Source organism: Girardinichthys multiradiatus, chromosome 17 (assembly GCF_021462225.1).
Source record: "Girardinichthys multiradiatus isolate DD_20200921_A chromosome 17, DD_fGirMul_XY1, whole genome shotgun sequence".
Taxonomy (NCBI): domain Eukaryota; kingdom Metazoa; phylum Chordata; class Actinopteri; order Cyprinodontiformes; family Goodeidae; genus Girardinichthys; species Girardinichthys multiradiatus.
The window spans coordinates 21,944,797-21,967,533 of NC_061809.1; the positions used below are offsets into that span (position 1 = coordinate 21,944,797).

Here is a 22,737-nt window from a genome sequence, read left to right on the forward strand (position 1 = left end):
TGCTACTTTCAAACTAGAAAAGCGAACCAAGAAAACACTCCCAGCCTTTCGTTCCCCCTCTGTTCTTCACTCATGTTTGATCCTGGTCTGTTTGGTTAGCTACGTTCTGTTTGCTTTCATCTGAGCTCTTTCCTTCCCCTCCACTTTTATTTCTAGGTGATTATTTTAGTGCTGCAACATTAAAGTAAACACACTAAAAAAAGCATGAAACACGTGCAGAAATATGAAGCAATAAAAAGGATGAAAACCTTGATTCCAACTTGCTTTATGTTTTATGTTTCCTGCAGTTTAATCCAGACATCAAGTCATCAAGCAACACTATCATTAAGACAGAAATCAAGCAAATAAAACAGAAAGTGAGTCTGCAAGTCAGCCAGTCATCCAACTCATTTGTCACATTAATATTTGTTGTCGGACCAAGGTGCAGGTAAGAGCTGGGCAGCCGCATGTTGAATGATCTTCAGCTTTATTCAGAGGTATCCAAAACGTAACATAAATCACTGCAGGAGTTAACCAGAGTCAAAGTCCAAAACTTACATCTCCAAGCTCTGCAGGAACATGGAACACATGGCAGTCAAGGGTAGAGACCCGAGTTGAGAGACGAGGAACCAGCAATGAACACATGAACCAGACTAATATACTAAGGAAATACAAAGGGCAGGTAATCAAAGGAACAGGGAACAGGTGAGACAAGGAGGCAGGGAGACAGAAGGAACAGGTGAAACTAATGCATAGACTAAACATGGGCGAAGGGATTAATTAACAATAAAAAGACACAAACCAAAAACCACAAAGAAAGTCCAAAATGTCACACCATGACATCATGGCCCAGTTTGTCAGATGTTTTCACTGACAGGATAGCTGTGGAGACTCGGCTCCTTATTGCCAGTTGCCGGTTTGAACCCCCACTCTGTCCATCTCAGTTGTTGTGTCCTTGGGCAAGACACTTCACCCACCTTGCCTGCTGATGGTGGTCAGAGGGCCTGGTGGCACCAAATGTATGGCAGCCCCACGTCTGTCTGTGTGCCCTAGAGCAGCTGTAGCTACAATGTAGCTCACCACTGTCAGTGTGTGAATGTGTGTATGAATGGGTGATTTTAGTGCAAAGTGCTTTAGGGTCCTCGGACTTGATAAACGCAATACAAGTGCAGGGCATTTACTCTTGTATTGTGATCAAACTACATAAAATTATTCTAAAGTTTTAAAATAAGCAGAAATATTTTATTATATTTCTTAGGATTGACATTTATTCACAAAGTACACTACTAATTACCATAGGAAATGTATTTATTATTTATTATTAAACGTATTTTTTCTTATTAATCACACTAAGATCTATTTACCTAAGCAGGAAAAAATCTACAAACAAACAAATATAAAGAAGGAAGATACTCTCGCCTATTCCACAAAACTCCGCGACTGGCAATCTGTTTTTTTCAGTGGGCAAGTCTCTCTGAGATTGGCAGACGGTGCTGACCCATGTTATTGGATATCTAGGTGATTCATCACATTGGATTGGAGCCCATGTTGGATACGGAGAAAAACTGGTCTTAAAGGAATTTACTAAGTGACGATGAACCCACGTCCAAGGCATGCAAAAAAACATTCCCACAAATCTTGCGGGAACATTACACGTAGCTAGACTACGTAGAAAACATACGGTGTAAATAACTGGTTTGACTTTTGATCAGGCCTGGCTTTGACCTTCTTGGTGGTTCTATTTGTTCTCTCAGCCTGAACTTCCAGAGGAGGAGCAGTCAGAAGGGTGCTGATCAACCAATCAGAAGTCAGCTTGGTTTAACATGAGATCTATGTCACATTAGACAGTTAATAATAAATGGACTTCTATTATAGTTTGAAAACACTTTCTTTTGATTGAGAGAAACAAAAAGTCTGTTACTGTAGCCAAAATACTCTCATACCTAAAGCTGTTTTCACTCTCAAAATTACAAACATCTAGTCAGGTTTAAGATATAAATCAATGTTTGAAGTTCAGACTAACTAAGGATTATTTCAAGGCTTTCTGAATGTTATGATAAAATTATTAGTGTAAGGGCAACTTAGACAGGTACTGACTGGCAGGCAGACAAAACTCTTACAGGAAAACAACTGTCAAGGTCAGAAAAGCCTCCAAATTTTAGAGATTATGACATGGCAAGGACATTTTGAGGTGACCTGGAGAGAAGCGGTTAAAGCAGGTAAAATTTCAGATCCGAGTTGTTGGGTGCACTACACGTGTTTAAACTGCACAATAAACTCAGTGAAAAATCAACAGCATCACATAAAAAACGGAACTATTTAAAGCATTTCCAGTTTTTACGTGTTATTTGCAGGGCGATGGATTGGCAACCTGTCCAGGGTGTACCCTGCCTCTCGCCTGTAGACTGCTGGAGATAGGCACCAGCTCCCCCGTGACCCTCTATGGTATAAGGGGTATAGAAGATGAATGAATGAATGAATGAATGACGTGTTATTTGCATTTTTGTCTGTTTCAACAAAAAAAGCTGAAACATTAAACTGAAGACTGGGTTGCTTTTGAAATGTAAACACTTGCATTGTATTGTATTGACTGTGACAAAATTTACAACCTGTTCTGGGCCTGTTTTTCTTTCCTTTACATCTGAGGAATGTAAACAAGACACCCAAAGCAGAAAAGGAAGCCAGGTAGGTTATTCTGTCCAGTTGTATTTTTTTTATTTTAGTCCTACTAAAGCTCATTTAGGATATTCAGATAACTGTAGTTTGCTATTGTTGGTTTACTTCCACTCTGGTTGCACTTTTAGTAATAATTCTGTTCCAGCGGCTTTATTTCTGTTGCTAAAAACAACATTTTCTTGTTTTTTAACATTTTCAGATGAAAGTCTACACTAGTTCATACCAGTAAAGACTGCCTTTAGTTAAAAGCATGAGAAACCATTTCTCCTGCCAGATTCAAATAACTTTCTGTCAGGGAAAGGAAGTAATTGACTAATCTTTCAAAACATGTTTTTTTTCTGTCAGGTTCCTCTTCTTCTCTTAAACCACCCAAGCTATACTTCTCTTTTCTGTTTTTGCTTTTGCCCCCTTTTTTAACCCCATTTCCAAGCAGGAAAAGCCTCTTACAGCCAGCCAGACGACTAATAAGGAGCGCCAATCCCTCCTAATGCTTCAGCACGCTGTGTTATGGGTATAATACCCCAACGCCAACACACCCGCTCTCTGACAATCTCCTGAAAAGGCCAGGAAAGGGAGAGAGAAATGTCAGAAAACCTGCCGTTCCAAAACAAAAGACATTATCAGTGTTTTTCAACACAGGTCAATGTTTTTAGATAGATATGAATAAGCAAACACAAACACATTATCGGCCAACTGGAACACAGCGAGCAGGGGGGGTTGTGGTAACGGTAGTAAATATGATAAGACACGGGAGATGTGAGTCAATGTAGACGAGTAACACTTCACTATGATTAAGAGGCTCACATAACGCCAACATTTGTACACAATGGAAGACTGACTTCAGCACGCAAGTCGTGTAACTGTCCAAAAGGTTGAGAATTACAACTAAAGGAACTTATTAATGTAAAACTAAGCAGTTTACTTCTGGGAAGCTGTTAGGTTATTGTTCCCCCTTTTGTGAATCATTACAAAATGCTGAAATTGACAAACGGGTGCAAAGAAAGGATTGTGAATTTATGAAAAAAAGAAATGCAGGGGTTACTATTTTCAGCAAAGACGATGTGCCATTACATGCCAAAACTCTCCAAATCATTATAAACAACAAAAAATAGAAATACTGTTAAGACAGAAAGTGCTATTCTGTCATGGCAAAAATGTGGATGGAAAAATCCACTTTAAAAATCGCATTTTTGTAAAATTGTTAATTTCTGGATGCTATATATCAAGTTTTTACATTTTTAGGTCAGGTAACATTGTCAAAATTATTTTGATTTATTAAATGTCAGAATAATACCATTATAGGATAATGCAGGTCTTTAGTATTTAATGTTGTTCTTCCACAAGCTTCTCACAATAGTCTGGACACCCTCCTAATTGGTATTCCTGAGTCAGGTTTGTAGGCCACCTTGCTCTGACACTCCTTTTTTTTGGCAAGACAAAAACATTAACTTTGTGTCCTTAAGCCACTTTTAAACTAATTTAGTGGTATGCTCAGGAACGACCCCTGTTACCTTCTGGCTAATGTCCTAGAAATGTTGCTTAAAAATTTCCACATTATGCTTTTCCCTCATATTGCCATCTATTTTGCAAAGTGCACCAGTCCCTCCTGCATCAAAACAACCTCACAACCTGATGCTACAACCCCTGTACGTCACAGCTAGGATGTTTTTTGAACTTTGCAACCTTCTCCCTTTTCCTTCCAAATGTAACAATGGGCATTAAGGCCAGTAATCTGTAATCATAATTTTTATGTTGCTTTTGGAGGAATGGTTTATTCCTCGCTAAGTGGCCTTTTCAGCACAAGCCCCATTTTACCAAAGATAATGACAATGTCTAAAAAATGGCCATAGAAATAGTTTGGTGACTAGCTTCACCAACAACTTGTACATCCCAAAATTAATGCAAAATGCTAATCTAGTGCCTAATAGATTATAAATAGAGATATATGTGCAACACTGCTCCAAACTCCAAGTATAACTGTATAACAGTGCAAATAACTTCTTAAACCTATGTTTTGAATGAGCTAGATGTATTTTAGGAAAGAAAATAATGAATATGTATGTACGCCTGTTGATCCGAGCAGAGGAAGAGCATAGAGAGGAAAATTGTGGCAGCAAGCCTCACGTTTCATCAACAATCGGTGCTCTGATCATCTGTTTAAAAATTCATGAGCGTCTTTAAGCTGTTCGGACTGTGAGGCAAGTGTTTCATTGGATTATAACTCGAGTTGCTTCATTAAACCTGCTCATACTCTGGCTGTGAAAAACATAAGAGAGCAGCTCTTTCTGCAGGTGTTTTCAGGTACGAGCTTTGATTTTGCATCCGTTTTATTTGGCACGCTCTTCAGCCGTCAGGTATAATGGAGATGGAGGTCAAAGGTGTGTGCAGCTGAGTCCATCCATCAAGAGCTCGTTGAAATATTTCATGAAATTACAAAAACAAAAAGAGCAAGGTTAATGAAACTCAAGACCAAATAAACAATCTCTGGTTAACTGAAAGATTTTAAAGAGATTTATAAAAGCAACTGGTTAACGACTAACAAATGATTAAAGTGGAGCAATTTGTGCCACTTAGAGGTGATTAATGGCTTTTTTAAATCAATTCATAAACTGAATAAAAGATGACCAAGAAAAAAGCTTGTTTAATCCTCTGCAGCTTTCTAAATTTTGAAACATTTCTGTGGTGGAAAAGCCAGTTTGAAACCAGCGCTTTGCAATGACTTCCTAGGAAATCAGACAGATAAAACACACGGGTCCCTCAGGCTTAAGTGACCTGCTGAGTATGAATGGCCAATTTGTAGCTTGATTTGTGGAACCATGCAGTCTGATGCAAAGATCAGACATTCTGTCTGATCTTCCAAGGTAGTTATTGACTGTTAATTTAGAGTCATAAAGACTCAGAGGAATGTTATTTAAACTTTGATAATTATTGCAACAAACACCACATGTAATGTTCAGAGTTTAGCCTGCAATAACAGGAAAATAGATAGAAGTTTGCCGCCTTTAAAGCCACCACTGTTCATGCTCGAAACTGGAGATGTTAAAAAAATGTTGACCTCATCCAATGTCACCTGGGATCATAATATCTTTTCAGCAATTTGTATACTTGTGTCACACTTGATTTGTAACTAATATCATGCATACATGTTTTTGCTGGTATTTGCATGTGCGTTTTAAACTATGTTACATGCCGTACCCTATTGTGTGCACCAGGTATATCTCTTGCTTTTGCCCTTTCAGACAAAATTTCCCAGGAGAAGCAAGGGCCATTGTGCTGCACTGTGGTGTGCTGCTGTTACACAATTACTGTAAATAGAAAGACATTACGTCGGTTTCTCAATCTGAAAGCTCTCTCTCCTTCAAATTGTTCATTGTACAAAACAGCTGCAGATTACAAAGTTTAAAAATTCATGAAAGCCTTCAAGAGCTCCAAGGTAAGCATGTTGCAGAATTGGCCACAAGCTATGCAACAAATCGTACTGGATTTTCCACTGTAAACACACCATCAGCTGCAGCTCTGATAGCTCAAAATTAGATTTTTTTATGCTCTTACACCGCTTCATTCAACTGAGCAATCTTATTCTACTCTTAGAGCAGGTTAACTTGTAATTTTTCCTTCTCATGCAATAGTAAAACAGCAATTACTATATAATGTTGCACTATTGCACATTTCACGCATTTCTCTTTTATATTTCTTGAGTAATGACTCTCCTTTGAGTCTATATCAAGCCTTCAGCCTTTTTTCCTCCTCTCACCCTCCCTGGCCGTCTTTTTCATCTCTCTACTCTCCCGGTCTCCTCTTTGCTCTGCCCTAATTGAAAGCTGAATAGAGTTTTATATTCTGCCAGCATCAGATGATGAACGTGCTTTGATCACTGTTTACCCCTGCAGGTGGTACACAGCAGCAGCCACACCAGATACATCCAAGTATCTGTACTGGTTTCTCTTCTTGTTTTTCCACGCTTCGTTCTTCGCACAACAAACGCTGTCTCACAGTCTGTCAGAATACATGAAACCAGAGAAAGCTGGTGTGTGGACACACATTAATTGCGATCTTTTGTTTGCAAAGTGGGCTGCAAATAGTGGAAGGATAATGTTGTATAATCCTATCGTGTGCAAGCTTGTTTCTGCAACGTTTCCGTAGAAGGTTGGACTAAAGTCTGAACCTGCTGCTCTGCTCTTAGAAAACTGGCAAAGAATATGTCCAGGTGGGTCTGGTATTTAGCAACATATAAATATGTGGAAAAATGCCCCATGCCCACTATTAAGTGCGGTGGAGGATCTGTCATGCTGTGGTCGGTCTCTCTTCAAAAATCCATAAGAGCCGTGTCAGATTTCATGGCGTCATGAACTTCTTGAAGCACCAGAATTTTCTGGTTGCAAGCCAGGAAGAAGTGTCTTCTGTCCTACCGCCACAAACGCAAAGGAGAGATGAGACTAAACTCGACCTTTTCAGCCACAAATACGAAAGGTGAGTTTCTCATGAAACAGTGGAGGGAATATGTAAAAAAAAAAAGCCCATCGTGTCCTCTGTTATGTACAGTGGAGGGCTGATGAGGTCTGACAAGGAGCATCACAAAGCGAAGTCACGTGTCCTACAACAGCAAAACCAGCTGACCTGTAAAGTCTCATGACCTAATGACACAATAACACAATGTCACCCACTACGACAGCTATAGGTGTACAAAGTGTAAAAAAAGAAACACCAATTAGTTCAAAGTGAGGCTTCTTCGCTGTGCTCTGTATCTGAGCGAACATCTCATCATTCAAGGCTCAGCTACACAAACCTTTCCACGGGGGTTGTTGGAAGCCATGGGGGGTGTATTCATCATTTAGAAGGTAAGCACCGTAAAACAGCTGGTTAAACGGGTTTCAACACGCCGGCCTTTCTTCTTATTCTGGTGCTCATTCAACCTCAGATGTATATCAGAGTCACTGCAATATCAGTGTGTGTAATATTCGTATCACGAAGGACTATTTGGAGCAAAAATATTGTTGGCTTATATATTCCAGGTGTTATGAACTTGCAGTTTTCATGGAATTGTAATATTTACCCAGTTGGGCAGAGTCACCTGGCAGCAGATGCTCACACTGGACACTAATGATGTTGGCTAAAATGCTAAAGGTCAAACAGTGTAGGAAGCACTGATGTTAAGATGTCCAAACTTAACCATCAGTTATGACTTTTAATATTGATAATAAACAAAGAAGAATCCGCTAGCAGAGTGTGCCCCGCCATGGGCAGTATGCTGCGGCGATCTAATTTCTATTTTGCCATATAAAAATGTGCATTTTATGAATAAAAAAACTAGCATTTTGGTAATCTGCATTTGTCCTGCAGATTTTGCATGAATATTTAAATTTGTTTGTTCTTGTTCAGATATTTTAACTTTGTTGCACAAGTAAACCTATTGGCTTACTGGTGCAATGAAGTTTACCAACTAAGGGACACATAAAGGAGTATTTTCTTCTATTTTACTCAAAGCCAGTAATATATCACCATATCTTCTATGACTAATCCCACATGAATTGCAGCTCTTAGCTGTGCTGAATATTTCATGCATTAATTCAATTACAGACATCATTTATAACATTTTCTGATACTATGTAGGATAAGATTGCAGGAAGAATACAGTGTTTTACTCTTATTTCAGATCGGTGTTAGTTTTGTTTTGCAGCTCTGAACACAACAGGAGGCTTGTTGTATGAGCTGTGAGAACTTTAGATGTTTATCATTTGTTATGAGATTAAATGAACAAGAGAGGACCGGCTGTCCCAGATAGGCAGGAAGTTCAATTACTAACTGTGGGTCAAGCAGGCTGATTGACCAGTTAATTAGAGTAATTTCCTACAGATTCATGGGTCAAGATTTATACATATTGCTCATGTCCAAATGGACACACTTTACAGTTTTACTAAGTTCTAAGTGTTTTCCGAGCTCATGTTAGAGTTTTGATGGATGGATGGATGGATGGATGGATGAGGAAAGAAAGCCTGGAAAATGCCTATATTTCTCCATGCTCTCGTTTTTCCATACTTATCCAGATCCAGAACACGTAGGATCTTAGGTTGAGTTGCTAAGTACCTCAGACAGAAAAAACACAGAAAGCTACTTTGTTCCTCACTAAGTGAGGGTTACCATGCAGCCAGATGGGTGAGACGTCTAAGAATAGATAAAAGGAAGAACACACACACACACACAGATAAAGTGTGACGAAGCTCTGGCAGATAAGTTTCACGTGCCTCACGCTGCTGTAAGCACACAATACAACACAGAACAAGCTGACCCAGACCCTGTCTTTGATCAGCTTTCTCCCTCTCTCATATATCCACATATGGTCAATTCAAGGCTATGTAAACTACGTTCCTCCTCTGACTGGCTGACTGTTTCCTCCTCATGGCTGACCCTGTTGGAGGGGGGTCACAGATTACCTGAAACCAAACATATTGTCATTAAAAGTCAGAGCAATTCAAGATCCAACACTTTAACCAGCTGCAACAATACGGAGACACTTTCACAGGTTTCTAACGTGTCATTTTCATACTGTTAGCAGGTTAAAAATGACAAAAATGATGTCCAGTGGAATTCAGATATTAAAAGAAAAATATCGTGGCCTCTCTAGCCATCTGAGCAGTTATTTCCACATTCCTCTTTCAGCAGAACACGCTGCTACAAACCGCCTCTGCTGTGACATACGCCAAATGTTCCTCTTTCCAAATAAAATTAATCCAGAAAGGGAATGCTCTGAAGCCGCTGACCCAATACACACACAAAGGATCGGAGACAGAGAACGAGATAAAAACTTAAATGTTCACATTTTAGCTTTAATGTTCAAAGTAACTGCTGTGAAAAAGTAAATACCCCCCAACTTGTTAAATTATGAATTAACTATCTCACTGCTGAATCCTGAAATGACTTAAATAGAACCCGACTGACAACATGAGGTAGGCTGAAGGATCTAAAGAAAAAGCAACAAATCATGCCCTGACATGAAGAAAGTAAAGAACAGGTGAGAAACAAAGTCAGTGATATCTATCAGTCTGGAAAGGGTCACAACACCACTGCTGTTGCTGTGGGACCCCAGAGAACCAGAGAGATGCATCATTCACTGACAGAGAAAACATGGAACAGTGATGAAAATACCCAGGCGTGGCTGACAGACCTAAATTACTCCGAGAGTACATCAGGGACTCGCCCAACAGGTCACAAAAGATCCTAGAACCATATCTAAAGCTCTGCAGGCCTCACCTGGCTCAGTTAAGGTCCATTTTCATGATTCAACAATCAGAAAGAGAATTGAGCAAAAATGGCCTCCAGGGAAGTGCTCCAAGGTCAACACTGCTGCTGACCAGAAAACAAACCCCAAAGATCTGCCTCGCAAAAACATCTTGAATGTTTGATGTCCCGAACAACATTTGGGGAAGTATTCAGTGAACTGACCTACAGTTAAAAACTGTGACGGCGATGGTAGCGTAATGCTCTGGGGCTGCTTTGAAACTTCAAAACCTGGATGCCTTGATGTATTTGATAGAACCAAAAACTCTGCTGTCTCACAACAAATCCTGAAGCCAAATGTCTGAAAGTGAACCGCTGAATGGCTCAAAAATAAAATGAAATCAAGGTTACTGGAGGGGCCTAGTCAAAGTCTGGACATAAATCTAACCAAGCTGCTGTGGCATGACTTTTAACTGCCCGTTCATGTGGCTGAACTGTTTTCTTAAACAAATGAAACTATCTAATAAATGTAGTTTGATGATCTGAAACACCCGTATGACAAAAAAGGAAAAACAGAAAACTTTTGTAAAAGGCAAATTCGTTTTAAGCATGTTAAATATTGCAGATTCTAACCTATAAGATATATAAAACTGAACTAAACATGAACATGTTTGCAGAGTAACTAACAAGCGTCTTTTTGTCTGTTTTCGGTGGTTTTAAAAACCTCATTAAGAGCCTCGTTATCAGTTATCAGACTCCACGGCTACAACTGGTAAAGACCGACAGGATGAAGCAAGTCAGTGAGTAGAAACAAAAGGTGACAGGAGGCAGATCCAGAGTCTCATAACCTTAAACTAAACTTTTAATTCGGGTACATTTATTCATAGCGGACAAAATCACCTTAAACAATTCCTATGAAATAAATGTAACTAAGACATTATTTCATTCATTCCTGTGTCTACGATTTGTTTTTATTAATAATCAATAACTTTCTGTTTGCCTGCGGTTTAAATAGGAAGTGACAGAGGGGCCAACTTCTCTCTGCCACTCAACATGGGAAAGACAGGAGAACATAACCTTCAGGTAAGGCAGATGATTCAGTTAAGCTTTAAGGATTATTACTATGTGAATTCAAGACCACAAACTGATTAAATTGTCTTAATAGCTTAATCAGCTCTGAGAACAACTGGACAAATGTTTTAGGAAGGAGTTATTATTGTGCAATTTGCCAACTCAAACAAGAAAACGAATTCAGGATGTTTTTTTTTTTAGTAAACCTCTTCCATCAGCAAAGGAAACACCCAGAGGAAGACAAACTCACGACAAAAATAGAAAGTGAAAGAGTCGTGAGCGACTGCTGGCTAATACGTCTGAATTGCAGAAAATCCCCAAAAAACAAAATTGGATACTCCCAGAAAAATGGAAAACAGACGTTATCATCTGTTAAATATTATAAACAGGATCACAGTACATCGTCCATAAAAAAACAATCCTCTATAAAATGTGCCTATTAATTTAGTGAGACCATGTTTATAAGAAGCTAAATTAATCTAATTAGATTAAGGATTAATAAACCATTATGTTTGAGTGTTCATGAAATTAATTCAGAGCCTTTTAATGTTTGATTTTGAGATGTCTGATCCAGATTTACGCTATTTCTACGATCTAATCAGGGGTGACTAATACAAGCAGGAGACAAAACAATTTATGGGAGCTGGTATTATAATCAGACATGATGACTTGATCCAGGCCCTCCCCTTTTCAGTAAAATAACACTTGTTCAGAGCGACACAGCTCGAATTATTGCAGTTTTGTTTGCTGAAGGACAGAAGAAGAAAATGGGGACGCACCAATCAAGCCTTTCCTGCCCGTTACTGATTTCATTTTTGTTTGAGGTCAGACAGGTCCAGTCCAATTATTTTCTTAAGGATTTAAAAACATAAAAGATTTTTTTTTAAATGAGCTCCATGTACTTTGATAGAGCTAGGAGTTTTGAATCCATCTGAATATTAAGGAATTACGAGATTATCCCGATTTATGGATAAAAGAAAGTGTCCCTAACCTAAACTCAAAAAGTGCCTCAGTGTACATGTTGCCAGGTTGATGCTTCTGGGAGTTCTTGATTTTAATGCATTTAATTAATATTATTTTTAAGCAATTGCAAGGTACTTTTATCAAAGATGGTGTAAAAACAGAGTGCGGGAAGGCGTAGTAGAGGGGGTAGGGAAGTCCAGGGTAGGTGCTAGGGTAGGAGATGCTTTCTAAAGAAGTGGGTCTTCAAGAGTTCCCCAATACTAATAATAATCTATTCATATACTAATATTACTTATTATTATCACCTAATTGAATAACCAAATCACAAACTTTATTGTCATCCTTAAAGAAATATGCAGGTATAGTGGAGTTTTCTCAAATATGTGGAGGCTAATAATAATGCATACATGCATGCATATTGAAGTTTTTCCCAGATTTTACCATTTCCCTTTTCTTTCTTTTTTTCCTGATCCTCTAGATTAGACATAATTATGGCTTTATCGTGTGATTGCGTGCTCTCAGCAGCAGCTGTCAGTCACACTGGGGTGTCAGGCTGCTCCTGGCATTCACATAAACACACATTTGCTCACGAATCAATACAGGTTCTCGCCCTCCCCCTTCACAGGGTGTTACAAAAACAGGGCTACACCAACACCGTGATATGCACATGCATGTATGCAGAAATGTTTTGATTGGGGATGAAGTGATGGTGCTATGCGTGGATTTGTGTTGTGGCAGTTCACATCAGCGTGGCGTGGCTTGCCTAACAAGTCGGGGCTTTCTCATGTCAGAAATCTGCTTTCCAACTAACGATACAACCTGACCTGTGCAACAGTACCTCCTCTTATTCTTTTACTGTTTTACTATTTATAAGCTGCACTTACATTTTTTTTCTTATAGCCGTGTAGATGTATGAAATATTATTTAAATCCAGTGAAATGCTAACCCATAAAACCCTGAACCCCCCTCACCCGCCCATGCTCCGAGCGACATCCTGACAACAGCATCCTCCCTGCCCTCCACTCACCGATACGAGGTCTGCTTTCTGAACGCCAGTCCGCGTAATTTCTCCTCCAGAGACTCCTGCTCCATGTCCGGCAGACTGCTGAATGTGTCGCTGCAGCCCATGGCAGCTTCCTCTGAGCCCGCTCCGGACTCTGAGTCACCCCCGTCGGCTCCGAGAGAGGCCGGGCGGCCGCCGAAGCTCCCTCCCGCCGCCATCGCCGCCGGACCAGTGCGGTTCTTCGTTTGGGGGTCCATGCTGGTCACTCCTTGATGGACCCCCCTCTCCTTTCCCCTGTCTGTGACGGGACACAGATGCGGGTGGCGAAGAAAGCGGCAACTGAAATGTCTGTGGTAATAAATTACCTGACGTTCTTGTTTGGAGTTGCCTCAAGGCGGAGGTCCCCTACCGTTGACCGCCTTCATATGCCGCAGGACGGCGGACAGAGATGCACTCACGAGCCACTGGACCAAATGGCAGCGAGTTCCGTACGTCAAGCTGCCATGGTAAGACCGGAAGAGGAATGAGTCACTTTCAAAATAAGAGCCAACGCTGAAACAAAAACAATTACACAAAAAATGAGATTAAAATTATTAAATAAATAGTATTTGTATATAATTATTCACATTTTTTATTGTTTGTGTAAATAAAACTATCTACCTTTACATTCATATTTAATAAATTTGAATATTTGCTCCAATGAGGTTCGTTTGTCAGATTAGAGGGACCTTTCGAAAATCTGGTAACCTTTAAATTGGTATTAAACATAAATGTCATTAAGCCCACATTTCTGTATTAAAATGTTTTTTGGATTTAATATTCTAATATTAAATACATAAAAACACATTTTATGCTCATTTCTTTTGTGAATAAAAGTAAATAGATGTTAATTAATTCCATAACATTTCAGAGGATAGTTTCTTTTATTTTTTTAAACCAGTTTTTTTATCACAGTGAATACTCCAAAACTGAATTGAATTAAATTGTAGTCCAGTATTTTATAAGTATACAGAATCAAAGTTTTCAACTAAGCCTTGATTTCTTTATATTTTGCTTTCTAACGGACATTCCTACTTGTGAGGTTTTAAGGTCTTCTTAATCAACAGTTCTCCACACTTTTATTTTGGTCTTGAAAATGGCCTTCAGATCTGCACTTATTTATTTTCGACTTTTTTTAAAGCTTAAGTGAGAGGCCCTCAAACAGTTCCAGCGTCACGAAATTAAATATTTTTATTTGAAACAGAAACGGGCCGGAAGTTACCCATCTTATTTGTTGTAGCATGACATGTGTTCAAAGCTGAAAACAGCGCGTCAAAAGCATGTTCAGTTATTATTTCTAAATCCAGCCTCCATCCAGCTTTACAATCATCTCTGGCATCCATCCACCCATGTCCGTAGACGAGCACTGTGGGGTTTTCTCTCTCCTGGTTTTGTGCGGCATCATCAGTCAGAAAGTAGTGCACAGAGTGAGAGTACTCCCACCACCACATGCCTGCTGTCAGTATCTGCCTCTGAAAAGATTCAAAGAGAGAAATCTGTTGAGTCTGCATGTTATTATCTCTGCCATCATGTTAACATCTCTCCTCCTCCACCATACAAGTCCCATAACACGTTGCAGCCACTGGCCACATCTGCCAGGCTGTTTTTTTTTATCCAGTCAGGCATCAGGGTCACTAAGTTGCTGCTGAGCTATAGAAATTTTTCTCTCTGTCATTCCTGTTGACATTGAACTTTAACCCCTACCACAACATCTTGTTTTTCTACTTGCACCTCTGTACATTTTACAATTGAAAAGAAGATACAATCACTGCTTGCAGAACCACATTAATAAGGAATAGCTTGAAGTGTTAATCTTCTACATGACCTTGTCAATCTCAGACAGCATTTCAGTCAGGTTGGCATCCAGACTTTGACTGGGCCACTACTATAACAAATTGTTTCAAGATTTCTGTCAAGATTTACTCTTCAGCTGGTTTGCTGAGTCTAGGTTTCTACAAACATGGTGTTGTGCATAATAGCCAAACATCTCGATTTTGGTCTCTTTCCTACGACTTTACTATAGAAGCAATGTGCTTCATTTCATTTCACGTAACTTTGGAACCCTAAGTTGTGCTGCTATATGTGTTGTGAATTGGTGCTATATAAATAAAACTGAATTGAATTGAACTGAATATTGTTTTTAGAGATAAGAAGCTTTCTCCTGGAAACCTTTTCAAACAAGCCTTGTTTTTTGAGTATTTTTCAAACTGTCCTCTTGTGATTCATTTTAACGTGCTAGCTTAGATGGAGTCCTTACAGTTTCTCTGGATAATTCATAGTCTGATTTTGGTGTAGTTCCATTGGTATGTACTTTCCTAGAAAGATTAGCAATTGTCTCAAGTGTATTTACAATGGTCAATCATTTTTCTTACTGTTAAAGTTGTTAACCATCAGGTTTGGGTCAGGCTTTAGGTGTCAAACAGATTCCTAGAATATATTTATACACAGAGGTGTCAATTAGGTAGCTGTAAGGTATTGTGGTTCTTTAGGTCCAAAAAACCCCCAAATTATCAAACTGCCACCACCGTGCATGATACCTGGCAATGTTTGGCACTAATCAGAATGGCCAAACATCTCTTTAGGGGATCTACATCTCTTGTGTTCATAAAGTTTAACATGCTAAACCCTGTCAAGTGTGAGATGGAGCATTGCATGGTGGGAACAATCTCTCTCACTTCAAATTGTTTAGAAATGGCCTTGTAATCCTTCCCAGATTGATGGGCGGCTACATTTGCTTCTCTAAGGCCATTGCTGATGTTTTCACATCCTGGCATTGTGTTACACACCTCTTTGGTCCAGACTAGGATATTTCCAAAACTCCTGCTTTTATAGAGCTGATCACACTGATGGTGATCAGTTAATCTGCAATGGAAATGCACTTAGTGTCTGATGCACCGCTTCTGCTTTTTGGCTCCATTTTTTAAAAACCTGGTTTTTAATCGTGTTCCAAAACAACTATAAATGTATGTTTGTCAGCCATCAAAGCTGGAATCATCATATCAAAACTTTAAAGCCAGGTGGTTTCGTATTTTCTGACAACAATAAGCTTTCTGGAACATGAATTTATTCCAAACGAAGACACTGATTTATAAAGAACAAGAAACAAGCTTCTCTCCCAGTGTTTCCTGTTGAAAATAAATCTAATTTCCAGGGAACTGCAAAAACAAATAAACTCAGATGAATAAAATCACTTCCACAGCCAGATTTAAAGATCATACAAAGGATGGAGCGTCTGTTTTGAGAGGTTTGTTTGTTAGGATGCCATCATGTCTGTGCTAAATTCAGTCCTGACACTCAGGTCAAAGACTCGTCTGTCTGTCTGTCAGCTGTTGAATCGGAGTTTAGTCTGCCCACCTCAACCCCTGAACTCCCCTGATGTCCACCCAGCAGAGGGAAGAGAACATTTCTAAGGATCTATATGTGCCAACAATAACATGCATATTCATAGATTTATAACATGGCTTCTTCTGTTCATTGAAGCTCTTCTAACATTTAACTTGATGCAGTGGAAATGGCTGAACTCTCTGCCAGAGAGTGGAAAAATACAAAAGGAAATGGTAGGAGATTTAGTGGAATATCAAATTATGGTGGAGGTTTTGTCTCATTTTCTACAAGAACACAACAAAGCGAATGGTATGTGCAGAATGTTTGGAGCTAAAGAGTCACTGGTGTGGTTTCTGTCTATTAGAAAACAAATTCCAGAAACAAAATACGTCAAAACGAAGGTTTGAAGTTTCAAAACCACACATTGCTGATATATTATGGAGGCTGTCCTCTTCCATTGTTAATCCATTCACTTTGATACACCAGGACCTCTGCAGCAAAACAACAAAAACCCATAGCATGATGCATGAAACCTCACCTTGATTCCTCCAAACATGTTTGATTTTATTGTGATCACTAACATGTTTTTAATTTCTGTTTTATGAATATTAACAGGGTAATATTTGCTGAGAAAATCTACCCAGGAGATTTGATTAGACCGCACACAAATGCGGTTTCATAGCGCAAAGGTTGTTCCAGAATATTTTTCCATGAATGGGTTAGTCGGATTTAACCTCACCCTGGTAGATCCTCTTGAATACTCTGTAGCATCGTTTTTCTGTACAATTTTCTCTTGATGTTGCTGTCAAACCTTTGCTAAAGGCAATAGAAACAGTAAATTTTAAACAAAAATAGTCGCTTTATTTTGTGGGACAGAAAACTGAAAAGCTTGTTTTAACTATACTTAATTGTTTCAGTATTTCTATGAAGACAATTCGGTCTGGATGCTTTAAAAACCATGATACTACCACCACCGTGTTCCACAGCCAAAAAGTGGTTCCTGCACAAAAACTGTATGTTTTACCCTAGCTGAAGTAAAACGTGTTTTTTTTTCATGGACAAAGGTAACATTTTTGCTTTATATTTACACTATTTTGCATTAATTTGTCCTTGAAATACTTTTTAAACAGCCTCCTGACTATTCATGTGAGCAATAATTTCTTTGGAAAGCATTTTATTCCTTTATACTGCCCAACCAAGACTAAGATTAATAGAGGTTGTTCTTGGCCAGTCTTATTACTTCCCTGGTTAGTAAACTTTGTCTTGATAATCTCCCTCCAATATTTATAAATTGGAAACGGTGGAGTTAAGTATTATTGCTTTTCAGATTTGATGAAACGTAATTGGATACGGATGGGATCTATTATTAACAATTTGCTTCTACTGTAACTGTAGTGTTTCATCACATGTCCGGTTATTTATATCAGCTTCATGGCAGTCCAATACATGTGAAGACAGCTCTGCAGCTGGAATTCATTGTGCGCTTTGTTACTATGTGAGGTCATTGTTTGGAAAGCTTAGGGAATTCATATTATCCAGGGACTGTCTTAGCAATTCACACATCTCATTATGAAGTGGCGCTGCTGACCTATTTTGGGAGCATTCCTTTTCACGATGGGGAAAATAAAAGCTCCGCTATCTCCCAGTCTGTAAACCAAGAAACTCAGTCCTGACTCAGTTTGGGGCAAAGGTCCTTCAAACCTGTGAGAAAAAGGTTTTTGAAGGTGGCAGCAAATAGACTGATTTATAGTTTTAAATGAACAATTATAGGGTGGCATGTGTCGAGCATGAGCACCATATAATGAGGCTATTAGTCCTCAAAGCAAACATCCGGGGTTCTACTGTGAAATAAAGGCCAGTAGTGCCACAAAACTAACATTTATAGAGGTCTAAATAAAATGTTAAAACATGATCATAGAGTTATATTGAAAAATCTAAATGAATGATCATATACCTTAAAGAAAAGGGATGCAGGAAAAGGATTTCCTCTTTTAGTTTGCTCAGAAAGTCTTAACTGAATTTAAAATTATGTATCCCATAGCCTTTTTTAAATGTTATTTTGGGAGCCAATTTAATTTATTTTTCAGAGCCTGAGTCAGAAGGAGCTGCTTAAAAGAGGCCACAGCTGGTGATTATGTAGAAATGTTAGTCAGATTTTGCATTGTGGTTAAATAAAAACCTCAGCCTTAAGTGTCTAAAGCTTTGGGATTCCAGTGAACCACAGAGAGCAAATATCCATAAATGGAGAAAATGTTCTCCTCATAACCAGCATTTGAAGCCGTTTTATACTAGAACCGCATTCGCCCAGCTGAACTCACTACTATACGCAAATCAGTAGACATCTTGGGATTAAGTGTGTTGCTCACAGCCTGTTAAGGTCATCACAGCATCTTAATTGGATCAAAGTCCAGATTTTGACTGGGCCATTCCAAAACCATCATTTTGTTTTGTTTGCTTGGCTCTTCTGAGACCTCCTAGATGAGTCTTTATAGCTCTTACTGTGGTTCTCTGGAGCCCCAAAGCCTCAGAATCCTGTGACCCTTTCCGGACTCATAGATGTCGATAATTTGTTTTTGATCGGTTCCTCACAGATCTTAGATCTTTGTGAAATGTTTTAGCCTACTTCATGTTGTTGAACAGGTTCTTTTTAGGTGATTTCATAAATCAAACAGTAATCGGGTCAGTGTGTGAGTTTTGAAATTAAACTCAGCTTTTTAAAAATGTGGTTAACCAGCTAATTTATTAACCAGCAAGGCTAGTTCCGATAGCTTTTATCCCTTAATACATGAAATTATCATGCTTAAAGTGCTTTTGTATTAATTCAGGTTAGTTAGTTTAATATTAAAATTTGTTTGACGACCTGAAACATTTAAGTGTAATAGAAAACAAGCTAAATCAGAAAAAAACTGGAAGGGGTCATAAACATTTTCCACAAGGATGTATAATTAATTTTGTTTCCTAAAAAATAAAACAACTAAGTGAACAGCCTCACGAGCAGTCGCAGCAGCTATAAAACAAACTCTCAACCACAATCAATGTGCTTTTACTACGCAAAATACTTTATTCACTTTCAAAGCAAGAATACAGAGACTAGCTCAGGCTGACTTTACAAAAGAGCCACAAAAACACAGAAGTTATTTTTACAGAGTGAAACCAGGTTGTTTCCAAAGGCAATGACTGTGTGAAATACAACGAACAGAGACGATCATCACTGCTTCACATCAACGTCTTTAGTGATGAACTGGCTGAGAGGGAGAAAATGTTGCTTTAAAGCTCAAAAAGCCGACGTTCATAATTTATCAACAGAACTGAGCCCAAAATAGCGAGAGGGGATGAATTATGGATCGTTCCCGACACATTTACATCTCCTCCTTCATTAGCAACCCACATTTACAAAAATAGAAACTTTTTTCCACATTTATAAGATGTATTTTTGGCAAATGCTTGATTAAGATGGTTAGTTAACTGTCTTTTTATTTTCAAAGTGGCAAATCTAACTAAACAGAAACCTAAATAGCTCGTTAGGAATATAAAGCTACAGATGGGCTGAAATAGGGCAGAAATATTGTTTTTTCTCCACTTTTTTGCATTTATTGAGCAAAACAGGGGAAAAACATGAACCCAAAATTGAAAAAAAAAAAAAAACCTCAATATTAATTTAGATTTTTTGTTTTGTTTTTCTTAACGAGACTGAAAACAAATACCCCAGAAACATAAATATGAACAACATATATAATATAAAAAGAGTACAAATAAAATGGTAAAATAAAAGTATGAACACAAGCTAGTATCAAATGGGATGAATGCATTTAAGAAATGGGATAAAAAAAATTATAGCAACAAAAAAGACAAAAAGTTTCTATAAATACACGTGTCGTCATCAGTGTCCTGTAAAAAGTCGAGTTTTAAAATTATTTCCTCTGGAATAAACACCACACTACTCTGAATTTTTTATCTCAAGTCGGAAACCATCAGTGCAACTTTAATTCAGAAATACAAAGCAGCCAGTGCCTCTTTGTTATTAGAATTTGAGTATATTTGATAGAGCAGAGGTGGCGTCGGACCTTAGTGAGCCAACAGGGGTCGCTGCTGGAGGAGGTTTGCCTCAGGACACTTGAAAAAGCTTCAGAAGAAGGAAACTCATCTTTTGGGAGGGGGCGAAATCAGACCTCACGAGGTCTCGTTGACCAATCGATCCAGCTCTAAAACCTTACTGCTACTCCTGTTTGCCCTCTGCGACCTGGAGCCCAGACACCGAGCAAAAACAATCAGCATCAGGACTTTAACAGATCCAAAAGGTTTCATGCAAGTCCACTGAGGTGCTGAGGTTCACCTGTGCAGGTCTAGCAGCAGGTTCTTCTGTGTGTTGTTGCTTTTGTTCCTAAAAGGCAGGTGCGTCTCCACCCTGCTTGGCTCCAAGCTGATCTTCTGCTGCTCTGAACGGCGCCACGCTGCCATGACGACGGCCGGAGCATCCTCCCACTGCTCGGGATATTCGCCGCCCAGGCCCAGGAGGTGCGGCTGCTCGTCCTCGAAGGCAGACAGCAAACTCCTGGATTTCACTAAAACGAAAACAAAGAAACAGACTTTTAACATGTAAAAAAATAAATAAAAAGAAGCACAGAGCCTTACAAAAGTATGTACACCCCTTGAACCTTTTCACCTATTGTCACGGTACAACAAAATGATGTCAAACATTTCAGTGTGACAAGAAAGAAAAAACAATTTAATCTGTTAGGGAGCTGGATGTCACGTTACGGCCATTAATCCAATGTGCAACAATATCACAGAAAGAAGGGAAGGAAAGAAGAGATTTTCTCTGCTTTTTAAACACAAATATCAAATCTAAAACTTTTCAGCAGCCTACGCACAAATTAAACTGCTGTGTACCGCCACACGTTATTTTGAAGGAAAGCATCAGGATACCAGAGAAAGCTGAATTTGATTGTTAAGGAAATTATGTCTGATCTCAATTAAAACACTGAGTGTGTGTGTGTGTGTGGGGATGATGTAGTTAAAGGTCAAATCAGTTTCTATGGCTGCTGCTGCTGCTGAGCTGTAGGTGGAATGTGATTAGTGGTGATGGTATAATGGACCACCAGAGTTTTACAGCCGGGAACTAATGATTCATGACAATGGGAACAGCAGGGTATGTCAGACAGGCATAAAACTTTAGAAAAATTAACACCTCTGTCTCCTTTTTGTTAGTTTGTCTCAGTGACTGATTTATATTAAAAAAAAACATAAATACATCAATTAAAATGTCATTTATATTTTTATTGTGGTCATTCAAATAAAAATAAAAAATATAGATTATTTACACACAAAGTGATATATTTCAGAGAATTTGTTTTTGATGGCCTTGCCATGGCCTCCACAATCATGATGAAATCTGCCCATCTTACAAGAAAGGTAAGCCGCAAAAGCGTATTGCTAAACAAGTTCACTGACTGCTGCGTCCAAAAATATTAATGGAAAGTTGAGTGGAAGAAAAAACTGCACTAGGAACAAAGTGGACAAGCAACATGAATACCTGCATGCTTAAGAAGACTGTAAAGTTCATTTAAGAGTCTGGTGCAGTGGACTGCAGCTGGATTCAGCACTTGAAGCCCCACTGCTCACAGATGTATCCACTGTGTTTTTTGAGGTCCACAGTCAACGCAGCCATCTGCTAGGAAATTTTTGCTTATTTTGTGCTTTCATCTACTGACAAGCTTCATGGAGATGCAGATTTCATTTTCCAGGATTACTTGATACCGGCCCACACTGCTAAAGGCACCAAAAGCTGGTTCAGTGACCGTGGTGTTACCGTGTTTAGAACCACCGAGCCCTGAAGGAACTCATTAGAGGCTTTCTTAAATTTCTCATTGTTATTATTTGTTTTGCATCTTTTTACCAAACTGTCAACGCCCCAATTTCAATCAAACAATATACAGGTCCTTCTCAAAATATTAGCATATTGTGATAAAGTTCATTATTGTCCATAATGTCATGATGAAAATTTAACATTCATATATTTTAGATTCATTGCACACTAACTGAAATATTTCAGGTCTTTTATTGTCTTAATACGGATGATTTTGACATACAGCTCATGAAAACCCAAAATTCCTATCTCACAAAATTAGCATATTTCATCCGACCAATAAAAGAAAAGTGTTTTTAATACAAAAAACATCAACCTTCAAATAATCATGTACAGTTATGCACTCAATACTTGGTCGGGAATCGTTTTGCAGAAATGACTGCTTCAATGCGGCGTGGCATGGAGGCAATCAGCCTGTGGCACTGCTGAGGTCTTATGGAGGCCCAGGATGCTTCAATAGCGGCCTTTAGCTCATCCAGAGTGTTGGGTCTTGAGTCTCTCAACGTTCTCTTCACAATATCCCACAGATTCTCTATGGGGTTCAGGTCAGGAGAGTTGGCAGGCCAATTGAGCACAGTGATACCATGGTCAGTAAACCATT

At 38.8% G+C, this 22,737-nt stretch overlaps 2 protein-coding genes across 8 annotated transcripts in view; both read right to left on the minus strand.

Annotated features, from left to right (window-relative positions):
- Nucleotides 1-13,627, minus strand: part of dgki (diacylglycerol kinase, iota) — a 93,475-nt gene extending 79,848 nt beyond the window's left edge. For 2 of the 5 annotated variants that reach the window (XM_047390054.1, XM_047390051.1), the window contains exon 1: nucleotides 12,932-13,627. In XM_047390054.1, coding sequence (XP_047246010.1) covers nucleotides 12,932-13,164 — 233 coding nt within the window. In that variant the 5' untranslated portion in view covers nucleotides 13,165-13,627. The remainder of the gene's footprint in view (nucleotides 1-12,931) is intronic. The other 3 variants (XM_047390052.1, XM_047390053.1, XM_047390056.1) reach the window with 3 other exon arrangements.
- Nucleotides 13,628-19,306: 5,679 nt separating this feature from the next.
- The window catches only part of creb3l2 (cAMP responsive element binding protein 3-like 2), a 33,290-nt gene continuing 29,859 nt past the window's right edge, over nucleotides 19,307-22,737 (minus strand). For all 3 annotated transcript variants that reach the window (XM_047390400.1, XM_047390399.1, XM_047390402.1), the window contains 2 exons: nucleotides 20,604-20,832; nucleotides 19,307-20,510 (listed from right to left, as the gene is read on the minus strand). In XM_047390400.1, the coding sequence (XP_047246356.1) occupies nucleotides 20,441-20,510; nucleotides 20,604-20,832 (299 nt within the window). In that variant the 3' untranslated portion in view covers nucleotides 19,307-20,440. The remainder of the gene's footprint in view (nucleotides 20,511-20,603; nucleotides 20,833-22,737) is intronic.